A 22579-nucleotide genomic window follows, 5' to 3' on the forward strand; every position below is an offset into this window, starting at 1 on the left:
GCACCTCGTGAACGCCGCCACGCCCCGCCCACCGCCGCGGCGAAAACCGCCACCGCGGGGAAACCCGCCAACTCCACCGGCCTGGCGGAGCCAGCCGCGCTCCTCCAGCTCCACCACCTGGTGCTGGTTCCACGCCAAGTTCGGCCACGAAGCTCGGCAGTGTCATCCGCCATGCTCCTTCAACAGGTCGGGAAATGCCCGGGCCGGCGCTCAATAGTGGCGATGAGCGCCGGCCGTTCGAGCAGCCTGCTGTTCATAACGGACACCTTCTCCGGGCGCCGTTATCTGTGCGACACGGGAGCGCAGGTGAGTGTCATTCCCGCCGGCACGTCAGACAAGCACGCCGCGGGTCGGGGCCCCGCGCTGCTTGCCGCGAACGGGACGCCCATCCGTACGTACGGAAAACGCTGCCTCTCTCTGCGGTTTGGAGGGCAGGTTTTCCGATGGACGTTCGTCACCGCCGACGTGCCCATGGCACTGCTTGGCGCGGACTTCCTGTGCGCTAATGGGCTCCTGGTCGACGTCAAGCACAGACGTCTTGTCCAGGCCGAGACGTTCAGCTCGCTCGCTTGTGCGTTGCCCAGCTCAACGAGCGGCTTGCCAAGCGGCTTGCCGAACGGTTCGGTTCCGGCCACGTTGGTCTGTACGCTTCCGGCAGCGGACGCATTCACCCGCCTCCTCGCCGGCTTCCCGGCCCTCACGCAGCCCACCTTCTCGGCGGGGGTCGTCAAGCACGGGGTGGCCCATCACATCCCCACCGTCGGGCCACCGGTCTACGCCCGGGCACGCCGCCTCGAGCCGACGAAGCTGGCGGTGGCAAAAGCGGGGTTCGCTACCCTGGAGCGACTCGGCATCGTTCGGCGCTCAGAGAGCGCTTGGGCGTCGCCGCTGCACATCGTGCCGAAGCCCGGCGGGGGATGGCGACCGTGCGGGGACTATCGCCGTCTCAATGATGCCACGACTCCCGACCGCTACCCCGTCCCCCACATTCAGGACTTTTCCGCCCGTTTGGCGGGCAGGTCCTTCTTCTCGAAGGTGGACCTCATACGCGGCTACCATCAGGTCCCCATCAGGCCGGAGGACGTCCCGAAGACGGCGGTCATCACGCCATTCGGACTCTTCGAGTTCCTGCGCATGCCCTTCGGTCTGAAGAATGCGGCTCAGGCGTTCCAGCGACTGATGAACAGCGTCCTGCGCGACTTGGATTTTGTCGACGTCTACCTGGACGATATCCTCGTCACCAGCGCGTCCCGCGAAGAGCACCTACGCCACCTCCGCACGCTCTTCGAACGCCTGGGCCAGCATGGCCTGATTGTGAACCCCGCAAAGTGCCGGTTCGGCGCCGCCACAATCGATTTTCTGGGACACCGTGTCACCAGGCACGGAGCCGTCCCCCTGCCGGCCAAGGTGGAGGCGGTGAAGGGGTTTCCGCGCCCCCGCACGATCAGAGGGCTGCAGGAGTTCCTGGGCTTGGTGAACTTTTACCATCGGTTCCTGCCCCGTATCGCCCAGCTCCTGCGCCCCCTGCACGAAGCTCTCCGAGGTAAGCCGGGCAAAGGCGACGTTACCTGGACCGAGCAGATGGACACGGCGTTCACGGGCGCGAAGCTCGCCTTGGCTAACGCCACCATGCTCGCGCACCCGGCGCCCGATGCACCGATCGCCCTCACCACCGATGCCTCGGACTACGCGGTGGGCGCGGTGCACGAGCAATGGGTGCGTGGAGCTTGGCAACCGCTGGCGTTCTTTAGCCGGCAGCTTCGCCCGCCCGAACGCCGTTACAGTACCTTCGACCGCGAGTTGCTCGGACTTCACTTGGCGGTCAGGCACTTCCGCCATCTGCTCGAGGGCCGTGCGTTCACTGCCTTCGTCGACCACAAGCCGCTGATCTTCGCGATGGGCAAGGTCACCGAGCCGTGGTCGGCCCGGCAGCAGCGTCACCTCTCGGCCGTGTCCGAGTACACGACGGACATCCAGCACGTCGCGGGGAAGGACAACCCGGTGGCGGATTGCCTTTCCCGGGCCGACGCCCACGCAGTCCACCTCGGCATCGACTATGGCTGGATGGCAGCGGACCAGGCCGCTGACCCCGATGTCCAGGCCTTGCAGACCGCCGTCACGGGCCTCCGCGTCACCGAGGTGCCGTTCGACGGCGCGGGCGCGGCCCTCTTGTGCGACGTCTCCCTCGGGCGTCCTCGCCCCATCGTGCCCGCGGGCTGGCAGCGCCAGGTGTTTGACGCCATCCACGGCCTGTCCCACCCGGGCGCGAGGGCCTCCCAAAGGCTGATCGCCGACAAGTTCGTCTGGCATGGCCTCCGGAAGGCCGTCCGCGGCTGGGCCAGGACGTGCCTCGCGTGCCAGCGCGCCAAGGTGCACCGGCACACCCAGGCCCCGTTGGCCCCGTTCACGGTGCCGGAACGCCGGTTTGACCACGTCCACGTGGACCTGGTGGGACCTCTGCCCCCCTCGCGGGGTTTCACCTACGTCCTCACCATGGTGGACCGCACCACCCGGTGGCCGGAGGCCGTGCCCTTGGCGTCGACAACGGCGGCCGATGTCGCGCAGGCTTTCATCGCCACCTGGGTCGCCCGGTTCGGCGCCCCGTCAGACATCTCCTCCGACCGTGGCCCCCAGTTCACCTCGGAGCTCTGGGGGGCGGTTGCGCAGGGGCTCGGGGTCCGGCTGCACCGAACCACGGCCTACCACCCCCAGGCTAACGGCCTGTGTGAGCGATTTCACCGCTCATTGAAGGCCGCGCTCCGGGCCACCCTCCGCGACGGCGGCTGGGTCGACAGGCTCCCCTGGGTCCTGCTGGGCCTCCGGATGGCGCCCAAGGAGGACCTGCGCGCATCCGCGGCGGAGTTTGTCTTCGGGCAACCGCTGCGGGTGCCCGGGGAATTCCTCCCCGACTCCACGGCACCATGGTCCGCGGCACAGCAGCGCTCCGCTCTGCAAGAGACCGCCCAGAGGTTCGCCCCGGTGCCAACGGCATGCCACGGGCACCCACCGACGCACGTCGCCCCGGAGCTTCGCGCGGCGGAGTACGTCTTCGTCCGCCACGATGCCCATCGGACACCACTGCGGCCCCCGTACGACGGGCCTTTCCGTGTGCTGGAGACCGGGGCGAAGCACTTCACCCTGGACATCGGCGGTACTCCTGACCGCGTTTCGGTAGACCGCCTCAAGCCGGCCCACCTCGATGTGGACCATCCACCGCCATTGGCCCGACCCCCACGTCGGGGCCGCCCTCCTGCGGGCGGACCCCCGGCACCGCCCAGCCCCGCCGCCACGCCGCCCCCCGGTCCTGCACCCATCCCAGGGGCAGCCAGGGGCATCCCACCTGGCATCCCTGCACCCCGGACGCCGCCGATCGCCAGGGGGCGCTTCGGCCGGGTCATTCGTCTGCCCCGCAAACTGGCCCTCCAGGTGCGCGGGAATTCTGGGGGGGCGCGTGTGGCGGACACAAAAGCCCACTAGCGTGGTGACATCATCCCGCGCACCAAGTGGGCGGTGGTCACGCCCGAGGGGTAGGCGTGGCCTCATGATATACACCGGGCGCCCAGCCCGGAGCGGGCCAGTGTTACAGTGAGCTCCTACAATAAAGATGTTTATAAGTTACCGCTTGTCCGCTTCCTCCTTGCTCGCAAGCAGCGCGCGTAACGCCGCGCTTTAGTGCTACACTTTGTAAAATGTGTTTCACTCATGATTAAAACTGCCACCACTTGACGAAAGTCATCTGCTCAATTTACGTGTATTTTTCCCCCATCAACTCTTGTGTACAATTTATTTGTTTTACGTAAAATAAATTGCGTACGCGTGGGGGCCGTTCACAAATGAAGTAGCGCACGGTGTGTGGAGGAGGGAGGGTAGCATTAAAGCTTCCATAATCAGGGGCGGATCCAGAAATTTAAAAACGGGGGTGCATGAAACTATAGCGCTGTGGGGGGGGGGGGGGAGGATGAAGGGGGATCTGGGGTCCTCCCCCAGGAAATTTTAAAAAATTGATCGTCAGAAACGGCATTTCGTGCGTTCTTGGAAGTTTCTGCAGTTCCTTGCGTTCTTCCCTGGTCCAACAGTTCAGCAGATTCGCCATGACTAATGGTCAGATAGAGGACTGGTGAAACGACTTACCCAGCTGTTCCTTCTGCTATAAATTGATGAAGTGTGTGTGTGTGTGTGTGTGTGTGTGTGTGTGTGTGTGTGTGTGTGTGTGTGTGTGTGTGTGTGTGTGTGTGTGTGTGTGTGTGTGAATAAAAGAGAGAGATAGAATTGTGAGGAACACAAATGAAAAAAACGAGGTGTGTGTGTGTGTGTGTGTGTGTGTGTGTGTGTGTGTGTGTGTGTGTGTGTGTGTGCATGCGTGCGGCATGTTTTTTGTGTAGTTCTACTGGAACTTTCTGATTTGTGTCGTTCTCGCGAAATGATTGTTATGATCTCCTGAGTTAATTAGGCTCATTAACTACAAATAATCCAGAAGAATTCTCATGTTTCGAAACGCACGCCTTGTTAAGGTGTACAGAGCAGCTTAATAGGTCCTTCCATGGGATGCCATTCTCATTACAAAATAAATATGTTATGTATTGCATGGGATTAAACCGGAAGGTGGATATAAAAGAGGCGGGGCATATGTCTTGGCAGAGGAAGCTGGGCCTACACTGGGGGCTTGTGCTTTTCTCGGCTGCGCAATAAACGACCGATGGTGCACTCAAACTGTCTTCCCAGCCTGATACATTACATGGCGACGAAGACCGGATTCTGGTGAGCGCATGCAAAGCAAGCTGAGCTATTGCAGTTAGCTGTTGGCCTACCAACTCGTTATTTCACAGCATACGCTACTTGAGCACCATGTCCTATGGCCGGATTGACGAGTTCAACTCGCACGAAGGAAGCTGGGAGGCGTACATTGAGCGTCTACACTACAGTATTACTACCAAGCTCACGGCATCGAGGGTGATGCCAGGAAGAAAGCAATCCTGATGTCGGTATGCGGCAGCGAGACGTTTACTATTCTGAAGAATCTCGCCATGCCCAGGACCACGATGGATTTAACACACGCCGAGCTTGTGGCAGCAATGAAGGAGCACTGCGAACCGACACCCTCAGTCATAGTGAGTCGATTCAATTTTTACATGTGTCGCCAAACCTCAACGCAGTCCATTTCGGCATTCATAGCTCACCTGAAACACCTTGCCCAGCATTGCCAGTTTGGTGCTACATTCGACGACATGCGAAGGGACTTGCTCGTAGTGGGAGTGGAGCAAGATCGGATTTGCCGGCGCCTACTTGCTGAACGGACTCTGACATTTTCCAGTGTAAAGGACATTGCTATTGCAATGGAGTGTGCAGACAAAAATGCTGCAGATATTGCACGCTCCATCACTTACCAGCCCAGAGCTGACCTGTCATCTGTCAACCGGGTGGGACAACATCCGACCAGAAAATCCAACACCAAAACACCTGGAAACTATTTGGCAGCTGGTGCTGACAAATGTTTCCGCTGCAATGTGGAGCATTCTGCCTCTCCGTGCCGTTTCAATAATTTCGCTTGCAACTACTGCCACAAGGTGGGTCATATCGCCTATGCATGCTTGTCTCGAAAACGAAGGGCAAGGAGAGAGGAATGCAAAACCCACCTCCTTGACTCAGAGCATAACCAAGAAGATGTGACTGATGGAGACAGCCCTAACAGCCACAGTGTTCAGTCGTATGACCTTTTCCACACAAAGTCTGGCAGACAGTCTACTCCAATACTGGTTATAGTAGATAGAGATGGACGGAACGTGGAAATGGAGATAGACACGGGGGCTGCCGTCTCACTCATGAGCGAAGCAGCTTTCCGTAACCTGTGGGGGAATTGTGAACATCCCAGCCTCCGTTGGTCCCCAATCCAACTCATCACATATACTGGTGTCAATACAAGCCCGCGGGTCGTGTGATGTCACAGTAACCTATGAAAACAACACTCACCAATTACAACTCTTGGTCGTCCCTGGGGATGGACCCACACTTCTCGGGCGAAACTGGCTCGATGTTGTCAAACTCAATTGGGAACACATCCACCAACTACAGGCTTCCAAGCCAGCAACTGTACTGCAGCACCGCCTCATGAGATACCCGGACATCTTCAAGGATGAACTCGGGACATTGAAGGGCTTCACTGCCAAGCTCAACGTTGAGAAAGATGTGAAGCCAATTTTCTGCAAAGCACGCCCAGTCCCTCTCGCATTGCAAGAAAAGGTTGACGCAGAATTAACCAGACTGGAAAAGTTAGGTATCATTGAGTCAGTTCAGTACTCAAATTGGGCTGCTCCAGTTGTTCCTGTTGTGAAGGCAGATAGATCGATACGCTTTTGCGGGGATTACAAAATGTCGATCAACAAATGTTCCACCTTGGACAAATATCCCATCCTCGTCGCCATGTAATGCATCAGAACCGTGGCATAGGATTCAGCTTGACTATGCTGGATCCATCGAAGGCCGTATGATCCTTGTTGTTACGGACGCTCACACTAAATGGATCGACGCCTATGTAACACATACAGCAACCTCACACGCTACCATAGAGAGGCTGCGCCAGTGCTTTGCCACTCATGGTTTGCCACGCTTGATAGTCACGGACAATGGGACCTGCTTCTCAAGTTCTGAATTCACTGAATTCACCTGCCTGAATGGTATAATTCACAAGTTTGTGAGCCCACACCATCAAGCTTCAAATGGACTATCTGAAAGCTCTGAGTTTCGTCAAGTCTGGTCTAAGTAAGATACCCGGCGGAAGCCTTCAGACCAGACTATCACGTGTGCTTTTCGCTCACCACATCACTCCCCACACAACAACAGGGGTGACACCGGCTAAGCTGCTGATGAAAAGACGTTTGCGTACACGACTGGATTGTTTAAGACCAGATGTGGTGTCGGTTGTGTATAAAAATCAGTGGAAACAGAGACTGCACCATGACAAACATGCTGTACAGCGCTCTATAAAGGTCGGCGACCCGGTCTTTGCGAGAAACTTTGGTCGCGGAATGGTTTGGTTACCAGGGCAGGTTCACAAAAATGAGGGACCATTGTCCTACGTTATCAAACTAGAGAACAATCGAGTCGTCCGGAGGCACCTTGATCATATCGGGTATCGGTCCTGTGATCCTGTCATTTTCACAAAGGATATCTCGCCACTTCCTGAACCTGTGAACAGCGACATTGTTGCCGCAGATCGTACTGCACCACTCCCTGAGGCTGAACACCATAACGCTGTTGCAGCACCACCAGTGGGGCCGTGTGACGTCTTTGCACCACTCCCTGAGGCTGAACCCCATAACGCTGTTGTAGCACCACCAGTGGAGCCGTGTGGCGGCTTTGCACCTTGACGATCATCCAGAGTTCGAAAGGCGGCTACTCGCCTTGACTTGTAGCTAATATTCTTGTATGCATTTTGCATTCGATTTTCAATTTCCATTCAATTTTGCATTTGCAATTTCGCAATTTTGTATGTCTATTTTTGTATGCATTGGTATGCTTTTCACTGTTATTTCAACATTGGTATTTTCACTGTTAATGGGAGGGGGGATGTTATGTATTGCATGGGATTAAACCGGAAGGTGGATATAAAAGAGGCGGGGCATACGGCTTGGCAAGCTGGGCCTACACTGGGGGCTTGTGGTTTTCCCGGCTGCGCAATAAACGACCGATGGTGCACTCAAACTGTCTTCCCAGCCTGATACATTACAAATAAGAAAAACAATAATAATATTTTACAAAGCATTTATTCCAACTCAAGCACTATAGCAGGCAAGTATGCTGCTAGGCCATGAAAACTGATGAAAATCTGGTCCATTTGGACCAACGGGCTCACCAGTAGTTATAAAAGACCTGTGCACTCCCATAGTGTGAAATGATGGCGATGACAGACTGTGTTCTGGGCAAAGCCCGGCACCGCCATGCGCCGAGGTTGTGAAGCTCCAGGCAGGGGGTTCTCCCCACAAAGCCCGGCACCACCATGCGCCTGGGTTGTGAAGCTCAAGGCAGGGGGTTCTCCCCACAAAGCCCGGCACCGCCATGCGCCGAGGTTGTGAAGCTCAAGGCAGGGGGTTCTCCCCACAAAGCCCGGCACCGCCATGCGCCTAGGTTGTGAAGCTCCAGGCAGGGGGTTCTCCCCACAAAGTCCGGCACCACCATGCGGCTGGGTTGTGAAGCTCAAGGCAGGGGGTTCTCCCCACAAAGCCCGGCACCACCATGCGCCGAGGTTGTGAAGCTCAAGGCAGGGGGTTCTCCCCACAAAGCCTGGCACAGCCATGCGCCGAGGTTGTGAATGTCAAGGCAGGGGGTTCTCCCCACAAAGCCCGGCACCGCCATGCGCCGAGGTTGTGAAGCTCAAGGCAGGGGGTTCTCCCCACAAAAGAGATCAGATCGGACAGCGGAATGTGAATTATTTTATTAATCGTAAATTATGCTATTTTGGAATAGACGGCGCTTGTGTTTCTGAATGAAAATGTCACACACATCATGTGGGGATATGGTGAAGTCATGGTGTATGTTCATGAGGTCTGAGGCACGTTTCTGAGGTAGAAGAGCAAGGGAGTATTGGCGGCAATGTTTGGACGATGGATTTGTCGTTTTATAACTCTCGGCATTGTGACGTCACCTCCTACAGATTACATCACGGGCTTAGTGTGATCGAACCACGGAGAGAATTCAGTTTCTGCATTTGACCGTTGTTGAGTGAGCGCGTCCTTCTTGTCGTCAAGTATGCCTCCAGCACATCCATGTCGTTGTGTTGCAGAGGGGGGAGGGAGGTGCGCACCCCCTGCACCCCCCCCCCCTGGATCCACCCCTGCATAATTAACTCTTGCAGAATTGGCTTTTGGAGCATGATTCAGACATGGAAACATTCCTCCATTACAATGAGGTAGCACTGTAGTCCCTTTTCGTCAGAGGCAAAGTGATGCATTATGGAGGAAATGGTATTCCAAAGAAAACATCGAGCCAGTTTGTCTACCTGAAGGAAGAATGTGAGCACAGCAAAAAAAACAAAAAAAAACAGGCCAACTGGGGGTAGTGGAGGGTTCTATCACCAAGCTTGGGCTACCTGGATTTCCATGACCAAAAAAAAAAAAAATCTGGCAATTATTAAATTATTACATGGAAACAACCGATAAGGATGGCAAAGGAAATATTTTATTTCAGGGTAAAGGTATATATATATATTGCAATATCACAAAACAAAATTCCCATTTCATTTCATCGTAATCAGCCCCACACCTCATTCAGTCTATGAGAGAAAAGGGAGAGATGCTCAAGGTAGCAAAAGCAATATAAATCAAAATAATTTATTGCTTAATCACCATACATGCCCAATGATTGTGCAAAGTAATCTGAAGCTATTTAATGAGGGTGGAATGGAAGGGAAGATGAAGAGGAAGGGGGCAGATGAAGAGGTGTACGTACAAATCAACAACCAAAATCTCAATGTAAAACAGCAAGTGTGCAAATCACATGAAATAACAATAAAACTTACATCAACCTGTCTTGGACAGTTTTGCTTTGCTAAAATCTTTCAGGCTTAAGCCTCTTACAAAGACATCACAGTTGATGGAAGAATCAAGCAAAACTCCGACCCCGAGTCGAGCCTTTTAGGCCGCAGAGACGTGTGCCATTTTAAAGGTACAAATAACTGCGAATGCTATGCTCAAGAGAATGAGGCAAAGAATTAGGAAACGTATGACAAAAACATACAAGAAATCAAATGATGGAAAAAAAAAAAATCACAGGAGAGGAAGGTGGAAAATGCAAATGAAATGGCTAACAGCACAAACCACTTCATCATGGATTAACCGGTCATTTGGAAATAATTTGAGATGCGAGACGAAGACACTATCGTGCTAGAGCGGCAATGAGATTTGAACACATTTCAAAAAACTCCATGGTACTGCTGCCACTGCGGAATTTGCAGATCAAGGGATGCGACCCTGTGCTATTATTTTCCGTTTCTCCTTCCTCTGTATTCAACCCTTCCTCACTACCACTCGTGCCTTCAATGGCTCCACAAGAAGTGGGAGAAGAAGACAATTGTGTCCGCTCGATCTCATCTGCAAAAAAACGGGAGGTAAATCAAATTGTTATATCGTGCCCTTTTCACACAGCATGTTCGGCTTGCAATGCGCAAATAACATAATAGTCCTACTTACAAGTTACGAGCGTTAATTACAACTTACAAGTTACGAGCGTTAATTACAACTTACAAGTTACGAGCATTTAAAAAAACGTTAATTCCAGTCCTACTTACAAATATGCGCAAATAACATGCGCAAATAACATGCGCAAATAACATAATAGTCCTACTTACAAGTTACGAGCGTTAATTACAAGTTAATTACAACTTACAAGTTACGAGCATTAAAAAAAAACGTTAATTCCAGGAATTGTACGGCTCCGGAAAGATACGAACGTTGATCTCGATTAACCCACACGTGATCCACACGAGGTTTTGGACAACTGCTGGGCTCTTGGAAGCTGAAGGCCGCATTGGGCTTGACGGTAGAGAATCGAAAGGAGGCCGTCTAATCTGCTTGCCTCACGCTTGTTGTGTCTTCGACGCGCGGTGTTCGACACCGCCATTTTGGACCACTTCCCGCATGAGTGGCTAACCCAGTTTCAACAGCCGCCAAAGCTCCTGAAAGTACTCTTTGGGACGCCAAGCTAAGTGCCGGCTGAAGGGGTTTATTTTCATTTTATCTTTCCCTTGACGCCGCCCCCCCCCCCACCACCCCCCAGAATTTCCATGTTTTAAACGTTTCCCGGTGTGTACCCTGGATAAGAATAGGTACACCGTATCCCTGCGTGTCGTAAGAGACGACTAAGAGGGTTGGCGTCAGGAAGGGCATCCGGCCATAAAAAAAACATTGCCTCAAAAAGGGAACCATGACAATTTCAACTACATATGGGCAGGGTACAGCCCGAAGTGGATTGGTTTCTGAGGTTTGGGACATGGAATGTAGGGACAATGACAGGGAGATCAGGAGAAGTGGTGGAAGTATTGGTCAGAAGAAGAGTGGACATATGTTGTGTGCAAGAGACGAGATGGAAGGGAAGTGGTGTGAGAATGGTGAAGGGTAGGCAGGGACAGAAAAACAAGTTTGTGTGGCAAGGGTGCCTGGAGGGCGTGAATGGTGTTGGTGTCCTGTTTTCTGAGGAGTTTGTAGACAGTGTGGTGAGTGTGACGAGAGTGAGTGATAGGTTGATGATGGTGAAAATGATGATTGGAAAGCTCTTGGTGAACGTCATCTCGGGATATGCTCCGCAGGTTGGTCGAAGCGATGAAGAAAAGGACAAGTTCTGGTGTGCGATAGAGAAGCTGATGGAAAACGTGAAAGATGAGGAAGTTGTTGTGGTAGGAGGAGACCTAAATGGACATGTGGGAAGGAGTATGGATGGTTTTGACGGAGTTCATGGGGGTTACGGATATGGTGTGAGAAATGGAGAAGGTGAAAGGATTTTGGAGTTTGCTGATGGAGCTGATTTGTTGATTTGTAATACTCAGTTCCAGAAAGAGGATAATAAGCTTGTTACATACACGTCAGGTGGGTCGACGACAACCGTTGACTACCTGATGGTGCTTAGGCGAGATAGGGGGCACCTCCGGGACACAAAGGTGATCCCGGGGGAGGAGGCTGTTTCACAGCACCACTTGGTTGTCTGCGACGTAAGGGTGAAAGGTGCGAGGAGAGCTCGGCGGGTGAAGTACCAACCGAGAATGAAGGTGTGGAGGTTGAAAGAGGTGACAGTAAGGGAGGCATTAAAAGAGAGGCTGAGTAGGGTCGAGGATGATGTGGTTGAGCTTGAAAGTGGTTGGATGTCAATGAAAGCTAGTCTGTTGGGAGCCGTTGGTGAGGTATGTGGATGGACAAAAGGACCACCGAGGCACTCGGAAACATGGTGGTGGGATGATGAAGTTGGAAAGAGGATTGACGAGAAGAGGAAGAAGTTCAAGGAGTGGCAGAAGGCGAAGGGTACGGGAGCAGAAACAGCAGAGCATGAAAGTTATAAGGCAGCCAGGAAGGCTGCAAAGAAAGAGGTAGCAAAGGCGCAGGAGGCATGTAGGAAAATGTTCGGAGAACGCTTTGATTCGGAAGAGGGTCAGAAAGCAGTATTCAGGATTGCAAAGCAGATAGCGAAAGAGAGGTGTGATGTGATGGGGGTGAGTTGCTTGAAGGATGAAGTGGGACAAATCGTTGTCGACCCAGATGGAATTAAAGGAAGATGGAAAAGATATATGGAAATGCTGTTGAATACAGAGAATGAATGGGATGGCAACATAGAGAGTAACCCAGTTTTAGGACCGGCAGAGAAGATAACTGAGAAGGAAGTTGAGGAAGCGATAAAAGCAATGAAGAGTGGAAAAGCGGGAGGGCCGACGGGAGTTGTGGGAGATATGTTGAAGGCAGCAGGAAGTTGGGGTGTGAAGAGAATGACAGAGATCTGTAATCTGGTGGTGAAAGAAGGTCGCATTCCAGTGGTTTGGGAACTGAGTACCCTCGTCCCTCTATACAAGGGGAAAGGTGACCCTCTGGAGTGTGGCTCATACCGAGCGATAAAGTTATTGGAGCATGGAATGAAGGTATTGGAAAGGGTGTTGGAGAGGAGGATAAGGAAGAAAGTGAAGATCGACGAAATGCAGTTTGGATTCATGCCAGGAAGAGGAACGACAGACGCGCTTTTCATTGCGAGGCAGTTGCAGGAGAAGTACATGGAGAAGAGGAAGAAGTTGTTTCTTGGGTTTGTTGATCTGGAGAAAGCATTCGATAGGGTACCACGCAAAGTATTGACATGGGCATTGAGGAAGTTCGGAGTGGAGGAATGGTTGATCAGAGTCGTGATGGCAATGTACAAAAGAGCGCGCACAGCTGTAAGGACGAAGGACGGGAACAGTGGTGAGTTTGAGGTGAAGGTGGGAGTGCATCAGGGGTCGGTACTAAGTCCACTACTATTTGTAGCTGTGATGGAGGTGCTGGCTCAGAACGTAAAGGAGGGTTTACCGTGGGAGTTGTTGTATGCAGATGATCTGGTGTTGATTGCGGAAAGTATGGATGGACTGAAGGAAAAGATGAACACGTGGAAGGAATGTATGGAGACAAAAGGTCTGAAGGTGAATATCGGAAAGACGAAGGTGATGGCAAGTGGTAAAGCATGTGGTGAGGTGGAAAGAACTGGGAAGTGGCCCTGTGCTGTGTGTAGGAAGGGTGTCGGAGTGAACTCCATTCAATGTACAATGTGCGCTGAGTGGGTTCATCAAAAATGTAGTGGTCTGAGAGGGTCATTAACCAGTGTGGCAGCTACATTCAAATGTAAGGTGTGCACAGAGGGAGCTGCAGATGGAGGAAATGTTGAGTTGGATCTTGGAGACGGCGTGAAGCTGGAAGGTGTGAAAACATTTTGCTACCTCGGAGACATGCTGAATGGAGAAGGTGGATCAGACTCGGCAACGGTTGCTCGAGTGAGATGTGCATGGAAGAAGTTTCGGGAACTGAGTGGCGTGCTGATGGTGAGGGGAGTGTCATTGAAGCTGAAGGGAAAGGTGTATGCTGCATGTGTGAGAAGTGTTATGATTTATGGGAGCGAGACATGGGTAATGAACGTAGAGCAGCAACGAACGTTGGAAAGGGTGGAAATGCGAATGGTTCGACGGATGTGCGGAGTATCGTTGAGAGAGAGGAAGACAAATGATGAATTGCGAAAGATGATGGGAATAGAGCCTGTGAGTGATGCTGTGAAGAGGAACAGGTTGAGATGGTTTGGTCATGTGTTGAGGAAGGATGAAAGTGACTGGTTGAGAAGAGTGATGGAAATGAATGTAGAAGGAAGCAGAGGACGGGGAAGACCGAGAAAGACTTGGCTAAAGATGGTGGAAGAAGAAATGCGGGCAAGGGGGTTAACAAGGAGAGATGCAGAAAATAGGGCAAAATGGAGAAGATTGTCATGGGGACCGCAAGGCTAACCCCCGGCTCTAGCAGGGAAAATGGCCTTTAAAATGCATGTTGTTGTTGTTGTTGTTGCTACAAGTTACGAGGCAGAGCATGTAACACAAGGCCATGCCGGGGTCTATAGAATACTGAGAGTAGTTCTGAGAATGACCGATCTATATTAAAGTAGATACACACACTCACACATATGCACTGCAATAGCCTCTCCCATTCTAAGGGGAAGGGGTGAGGCTGATAACCATAATTATCAAAAGAGGGTAAACTAGAACGCACTCGGTACAGCCTCCGCCAAGCTCAACAGTTTACGTTTTGTATCCCACTGATAGGCCTGATCTCCATCCAGACTTCCCAAATCGAATCAGCTTGTTCTCGTCACCGACCCAACTCATCCACTAAGTTTCATCCAAATCCGTCCACAACTTTTTGAAATATGTTATCTATCGATTTTGGCCCTACCTCTCAATGGTGAAGAATCACTTGGAAAATCAAAAGATTCTCGGATCCAGATCTTCACAAAAATTAAATCAATTTGTCCTCGTCATACACCCGAACTGTCCACCAAGTTTCATCCAAATCCATCCATAACTTTTTGAAATATCCTGTTACATATCGTTTTAGCCCCATCTCTCAATGGTGAAGAATCACTTTTTAAAATTATATTATCTGGATCTTCACCAAAATCGAATCGATTCATCTTGTCACACACCCAACGTGTCCACCAGATTTCGTCCAAATCCTTCCATAACTTTGAAATACACCATAACAGACACACAGACAAACAGGGGGTGAAAACATAACCTCCACCCACCTTCGGTGTTGGAAGTAACAATGAATTTTCCTCACCATTTACATGAAAGAGCCAAAGCTCTGAGAACAAACAGCGACAAAGCTGAACCGTCAGATTATCAAAATACCCAAAAACGATTCCTCAAAGTACCAGAGAGCAACGTGATGGTGACACAAGAATTACAAATTAACTGGCCAACTGTTCTTTATTATTACTATTTTCTAAGAGCATTCAGCAGCAAATTAAATGATTTTCGTGAATTTCCCAGTAATTGCTGTTAAGAGGCAACCATGTTGATTCCTCATGAAGCACACATTTGACATCAAGGAAGGATTTCTGCTCATTCAATGCGTAAGACGTGGTAGCTTTAGCCATATAAATTAATGAGGATTCTCCGAAGTTTATTTTCTGCTAAAATGGCCTTTAAACAAACAAAAGAAAAGGGTATAAAGTAAAAAAAAAAAAAATCAAAGATGGTCGGATGTAATAATTATATGTGTACTTTACAATGAGTACAAAAACAAAAAAAACAGTCATTCATGCTCAAAACACTGCGTGAATAATCTGATGTCCAAAAATGTATTCTCATGTTCAGGCTGTCCATCAACACAGACCACTGAACAGATGGACCAAACTGGCTGTTACTCCCTTTCAATAAATAATTATGTAGAACGAGGTAAAACTCAAAAGAAACCTAAGGCGCATCGTGCTGGACTCAGTTACAGATGAGGAAAGGGAACAAAAACTGGGTGGGCATTAGCCTGCTGTGGAGACGAAGATGGCGAGCAGTCACGAACAGGCAGGGACGAACATACAAACAGGCAGGAGGCAGACAAAATGGGGAGCAGACGATGGAGAAGGAACACGAGCAGGTGACAGGCCGATGAAGCAGGCATGACTGACAGACAGCTGTGGCACGATGTGTAAACATTGCATGGGCGCTGCCATATTGGAGCGGTTGGCGAGAGAACGATCTCGATTAACTTGATCAACGTTGCCGATTGGCTGTTTGCCACTTCCAAACAACACCAATACCACAATGCGCATTAAAAGGATTTTTTTGGCCATTATTCTTCAATTTATGTCAAAAAGAAAAACGTGGGAACGTTGGCAATTTCTAATAACCATATCATGTACTTCTGTCGTTAACGTCGAGTTGCCGATAAAACTTACAAAGGAATGACACGATAGAGTTTGGCCCATAGCCTAAATGTAGTTTATCAAAATTATCATCTACATATTGTTGCGGTTTTGAGAACCCTTCACATGTAAATATTTGTAATAATTCCCTTATAAATAATCCCCTGTAAATATCCCCATTATTTGGCTAATATTAAAGATCGCACCCTAGTTAGTCCAAGTACAACACGTAGAACACCATAGCACCTCTCTGTAGTTATCTCATTATTATGTGTTTTAGTTAAGGATTTGTTCCCAATAGTTGAATCGATGTTGCATTAATCAAATAACCTAGGCCTAGTAAAGAAGAGGAAAGATCAAGGAAGAAACATCAAGAAACCGGTCCAGCAGAGCAGGAGAAACAAGAACAAGGTGATCAGTTTGTTTTTATTGTGATGACTGTGGTGCTTTATTGTACTTATTGGTGCTTTGGTGCTCTTTTTGGTGAATTGTAATGCTCTTGTGCTCGGGGGTGCACTGCAATATCAATTGTGCATCCCCGGGCATGTGAGTATGGTGTATCGGTACAGTGCAGTGCATGCTCCTTCCTCTTTAAAAACATCTTTTTGTCTCCCAAAACAGGTCCTGGGTTTGCAGTGTACATAATTAGTGTCTTGTAAATAATGCTCCCCACCGGCTTTATGTGTAGTTTGGAAATAATTCCGTAATTCGGTTATCCTGTGGGCATGCATCTGTTAGGTAGGATGCAACGTAGCAGGCGGGACATACGTAACTCTTTTAAAACTGTCGCACTCAGGGTGAAGTTAATAGTAGAGGGTTACCACAGCTAAGTGTCACATTAAGGTAAAATTTTCGGGCCGGAAGTCCCGTGAGGAAGTGAGGGTGCAGTGTTGCGGTTTTGAGAACCCTTCACATGTAAATATTTGTAATAATTCCCTTATAAATAATCCCCTGTAAATATCCCCATTATTTGGCTAATATTAAAGATCGCACCCTAGTTAGTCCATGTACAACACGTAGAACACCATAGGACCTCTCTGTAGTTATCTCATTATTATGTGTTTTAGTTAAGGATCTGTTCCCAATAGTTGAATCTACGTTGCATTAATCAAATAACCTAGGCCCCCTTGCAACCACATTCATTCTGCGGCAATAGCCGCCCTCCAACTAAGTGCGTGCCTCTGCCAGCCGCAGCCGCCTTAGCGCTCGCCCACAAGGAGCCATTGAACACACGGTAATCTGGAGGAAAAAGGGGAGGAGTGGGTTCGAGCGCCAGGAACGAGGCGTGGCCTGTCAATGTCTCCTCAAGAGGTGGAGCCAGCGAGCCCTCGCCGGCCAACCAGGGCCGAGGTGAGCCGACCGGTAGGCGTGTCCTAGGAGCCGGCGGCTTGATACAGGAACGCCCAATAAAAGCGGCTGGGAGGGACTGCTTCACCAGATGAGTGCGAAGGTCCGAGATACGAGGTACCAGATGAGCATACAGCTGAATCGTACGGCAGAAGAGTGGGTCCATGACAGCGACAATACGGCCGTTGATTAACATTGTCCGACCGTGTGCGAACGGGACGCGGAGCTGCCGCTGGCTGTTCGTCGCAAGCCCGGAGCGTGGACCGGAGCGTGGACTGGAGCGGACCTCGACGCTGTGCATCGGCCCGGACCTTCCTCCCTGCTACCTACCTGAACCTGCTCATGCATCCAGCCATTCCTTCCTGCCATTCCCTATTCGTGTAAGCCTGTTTGTTCTGTCTGGGCGTATGATAATATGACTGTTTTTAAGGCTGCCCTGTGTATCTGCTTCTTCCTACTTGTATATTTTTGCCTTTCGTTTCCTCTTGTGGATAGTGAATAAACCTGTCTTCTTTCTTACTCTTTTGGTTTCTTCTTCCCCCAATCGCTTTGTCCTTTCCCAATTGAGTAACTGTGGCACGATTCGGCCAACGCTCGGAATCGGGTTTAGTCTTTTGTTAATGGCCCGAGTCGCAGCTTGCTTCGCTCGGCGCATCCATTCACGCTGCGGCCCGGGTGGGAGTATCTCCTCGCTTACGGCTGGTGGTAGTAATTAGGTAGTAAGACGGATTTGGCTTACAACCCTACTTACCACCGACCGGAAGTGACGTCATACTTCCAGGACCGGCGGACGGCCAGCTTAACAGGACAAGGGGGATTAACCCCCCCCCCCCCCCTTGCTAACGGGAGTGCCATCCCCCGAATCCGTAACAATATGATACAATCTTTCCTTTCAGTTAAGAGGTTGAACTGCACTTCAAATCAACACATGATACCCACCTTTAGGTAGATAAACAGCTACTTGTTATAGAAGATGATACAAAATGCATTTCACACTTGTCAATGCTTCGCCATCATCACCCACCATCAATCTGCTTGAAGTCGAGCAGATAACTCGTATCCACCTTGTACAACTGCAGGCTCAGCTTAACCATGTGGCCGGTTTTTGGGGCAGCATGTCGCACCCGGATGTGGAACCCACTCACTATCTATCCAGACAAGGGTGAGGGAAGTAAGGACTTGGTTAAACAGGAACAATATGATTAGAGAGCCAGCCTGTTACGAACGGGATGCCAAATAATCAACAAATATATTAGTGTCGTTGTAGTTTTTTATTTTACAAAAGCGCAATAATTTATCAAATTATACAATTAGCAACTTTTATTGTAATCTCAGTGAAAACCACTCCTCCAAGTGTCACAATACATTGATGTTGATGACACTCTTTTCACCAAGATTAAGCCTGCCTACCTATCACTTTTTTTGACAGGTTGTTTTTCTGTATACACAGTTGAGGCTTGTGGAAGAGCTGGTACAGTGAATGGATCAGGATGAAACAGACAGAATCAGGATGGAAAACACGCATGTATGGGGTGGACAAGATAAGATACAGAGGATGCATAGGGTGGACAAGATCGATACAGAGGATGCATGGGGTGGACAAGGTGGATACATAGGCACAGGGGTCGGACAAGATGGATACAGAGAATGCATGGGGTGGACAAGATGGATATAGAGGATGCATGGGGTGGAGACGATGGCTATAGAGGATGCATGGGGTGGACAAGATGGATATAGAGGATGCATGGGGTGGAGACGATGGCTATAGAGGATGCATGGGGTGGACAAGATGGATATAGAGGATGCATGGGGTGGATAAGATGGATATAGAGGATGCATGGGGTGGACAAGATGGATATAGAGGATGCATGGGGTGGACAAGATAGATACAGTGGATGCATAGGGTGGACAAGATGGATACAGAGGATGCATGGGGTGGACAAGGTGGATACGTAGGCACAGGGGTCAGATAAGATGGATACAGAGTATGCATGGGGTGGACAAGATGGATATAGAGGATGCATAGGGTGGAGAAGATAGATACAGTGGATGCATAGGGTGAAGATGGATATAGAGGATGCATGGGGTGGACAAGATGGATATAGAGGATGCATGGGGTGGACAAGATGGATATAGAGGATGCAAAGGGTGGACAAGATGGATACAGAGAATGCATAGGGTGGACAAGATGGATACAGAGAATGCATAGGGTGGACAAGATGGATACAGAGAATGCATAGGGTGGACAAGATGGATACAGAGAATGCATAGGGTGGACAAGATGGATACAGAGGATGCATTGAGTGGACAAGATGGATATAGAGGATGCATAGGGTGGAGAAGATGGATATAGAGGATGCATAGGGTGGAGAAGATGGATATAGAGGATGCATGGGGTGGAGAAGATGGATATAGAGGATGCATGGGGTGGACAAGATGGATACAGAGAATGCATAGGGTGGACAAGATGGATACAGAGGATGCATTGAGTGGCCAAAATAGATACAGAAGAAAACTCCAAGCAGGAAAAACTGGAACCCTAACCTGAACTACCCTGGCTTAATCAAAGGTCAGCATGTTGTACTTCACAAACATATTGCATGTCTTTCTGTAGATCTCAATGAGGATGGAAATTGAAGTAAAACAAGCGTTGTCATCATCATCGCTGGCGTTATTGTTTCTGTGCTCCATCCATGTACTTTTATATTTTTTTATTGCTTTGTGAAATATTGCTTTATACAATTTTGTATGCTGCATCCATATCCTTTCAAAGTGGTCCTGCTGTTGTAGATTAATAAATGTTACTGTTGAAAACGCTGCATTAAGCTCCCATTCCCACGTCTTCTTCAATTCCGGAAGAGGGGATTTAAAACAGGCGAACGCGAATTAAGATAAAACACATACAAATGTTTGTTCCAAATATATGGATCATTTGCTTTCCAACAAGACCATTTTATTATTCTATGACAACAGGAACCGATAAAGCTTGAGGTCATTCTTATTCTTGTTCTTCTTCCCTCAACACACACGGTCGGACGCACGGAGCAATCCCCCTTTAGTAGCAGGTGAGCATAAAGATAATGCTTAAAACTTATTTATATTCTAAAAGGCCAAAGTATTTGAACCAGAAATCAACTGATAGCCACTACCCCCACCCCTTCCTCCTGCCATCCCCTCCCTCCTCCCTTGTCCACTTCCTCCCTTCCTCCTCCTATCCCCCTCCTTTCCTTCCTTATTCCCACCGTAACCCAGCCAAACTCTATCCTCAAAATTTGGATGCTCTTTCCACACAACAAAGTGAACCGTGCCACGGCATTTTTGAAGTTTGATGCTGCATTGGACGCAACGTTTGTGCAATTGGGCATGCACATGATTGCATGTGTGGGCAAATGTTTTTTTTTTCTAAAAACCTGGAAAAAAGTCAAAAATCCCTGGTGATATCGCTATTATTAATTAGCCTACTGTGATTTTTTTTTTGGAGGCATTTAACTCAGACATTACATTTTGACATGATGTTTGAGCGTCATTTTTGAAAGAAAGACTCATCTCTGCCGCTTTTTGGTCACCAATCTGAGATTCATTTTCTCGACCGCTGCAGGGAGGTACATTTAACTGATGATGCAATTTTTAGTTGTCATTTTAATACTAACAACATCTCCAGTATACAACTTTGGATTGTAATTCTTTGTCTTAAAGTTTTCTTTAAATAAATGTTCATCTCCACTCCTTGCAAGGGGTATGGTGGAGATGTTACCAACGTTTCAGAGTAGATTCCTCATCTTTTTTTCATTCCCCCCTTCTTTCATCGTCAGAATCACCTTCCTGAATTGGTTCTGAGATGCGCAAGAATGAGGCCATGGTATAATACTGCCACAGTGTAAAATACAATGTATGTGCTTTATAGTTGAAGACGGGTGTTCACATGTAGCATGTGCACAACCTGGGCAATTTGTTTATAGTGCAGAAGCTGCTGCTCAGACAGAAACCACACGGAGATAACAAGCAGTATAACCTTGTGTTAAGGAACCTCTAAGAAGACCAGACCACTTGCTACGCACACTCCAGGCAGGAATTATTAATTTGTTGAGGGTGCCGGCGATAAGTCCTCTTCTTTTTGCAAAACACACCATGGGATCTTTAACATCAACTGAAGACCAGTGATGGGATATGGGTCCTCCAGCATAATAGCACACACACTGATGCCTCACCCTGTATCCAAAACACCTGGTGAGAGTTTAGAACTGGGTTGGGATTCAAAGCCAGGTTATAAAGCTCAAAAGCGAGTGTGCATACTTCATACCTCTAAACTACTTTGTCCACCAAGTACAATATATGTAGGTACAGTATTAGAAATACATAAGGAAACTGTGAATACTGTGTGTGGTAATTCCACCCATTTATCACACGAAAATTAACTGCACCAATGTTGACAATTTATACTTTGATTTGTTATCCAACCAATGAGAAAGTGTGGCGGAAGAAGGATTTTTTTTGTATACGACTCAATACTGACCCCAGAAACTTGGATGTTAATACCAACCATGTCTCCCTCTACAAGGCTTACCTTCCAGGTGTATCCAAGTGTGCGCATTGCTTTGAACACCTCGCCCATGATATCGCCTGGCCTGCTTTGACTACGGATACCCAAGTGCCATTTTGGCCGCTTCAGGGTCAGTGGTTTAGGCCGTGTTCGGTCCAGAGCAGAAAGTGGCTAGTAAGAAAGCAAGAGGATGAAAAATGGGTTATCCAGAACTGAAATGATGGAGGACAATATCAGGAATCAGCATAAAGTATCTGAGAAAGTTGGACAAAAAGGCTCCATTATATTGCAATGGCAGTATCAGACATCCATGTTTCACAAAGTAGACATTAAAGCAATAATCAACTTGAAGTTCTTATAAGAGACGATCAATAATACAACTTCAAATGCGTGTCAAATAGCACAAATAACATACCTGAGAGGCACACAGTTCCACCACTTATAATTATGATGCCTGACAATGCATTTCCACCATACATTTCAGTAGCATGTGGTTATGTTTTTAGTTGCACTTGTGCAACAGTAATTCACACACAACATTCACATATCCTCCTTGGTGGAAGGAATTTTTCAGCAAGACATGTACAATCAGCCGAGACACATCGAGCGAGATTAAAGTACTGTGTATAGATGAAGGCGGGGACCGATTTGCTGATCAAACCATTCAACAACACCATAGGATTTTGGTGGGGTTGGCCAAAGAACTGATCTCATCACGATTTGAAGGAGTGCTATGACTGGTGACATTCAGGGGTACTATTACACCTGTAGTGGTTCCTTTGGCCAAGCAGC

The 22579-nt window shown here is 49.3% G+C and overlaps 1 protein-coding gene across 1 annotated transcript in view; it reads right to left on the bottom strand.

Annotated features, from left to right (window-relative positions):
- Window positions 1–9149: 9149 nt before the first annotated feature.
- PRKAA2 (protein kinase AMP-activated catalytic subunit alpha 2) overlaps window positions 9150–22579 on the bottom strand; it is a 41187-nt gene continuing 27757 nt past the window's right edge. The window contains exons 10-12 of the mRNA XM_068112803.2: window positions 21812–21958; window positions 18272–18395; window positions 9150–10082 (exon numbers count right to left, since the gene is read on the bottom strand). Of these exons, the coding sequence (XP_067968904.1) occupies window positions 9868–10082; window positions 18272–18395; window positions 21812–21958 (486 nt within the window). The 3' untranslated portion in view covers window positions 9150–9867. The remainder of the gene's footprint in view (window positions 10083–18271; window positions 18396–21811; window positions 21959–22579) is intronic.

This window comes from Myxine glutinosa, chromosome 4, assembly GCF_964187855.1.
Source record: "Myxine glutinosa chromosome 4, kmMyxGlut1.1, whole genome shotgun sequence".
Taxonomy (NCBI): domain Eukaryota; kingdom Metazoa; phylum Chordata; class Myxini; order Myxiniformes; family Myxinidae; genus Myxine; species Myxine glutinosa.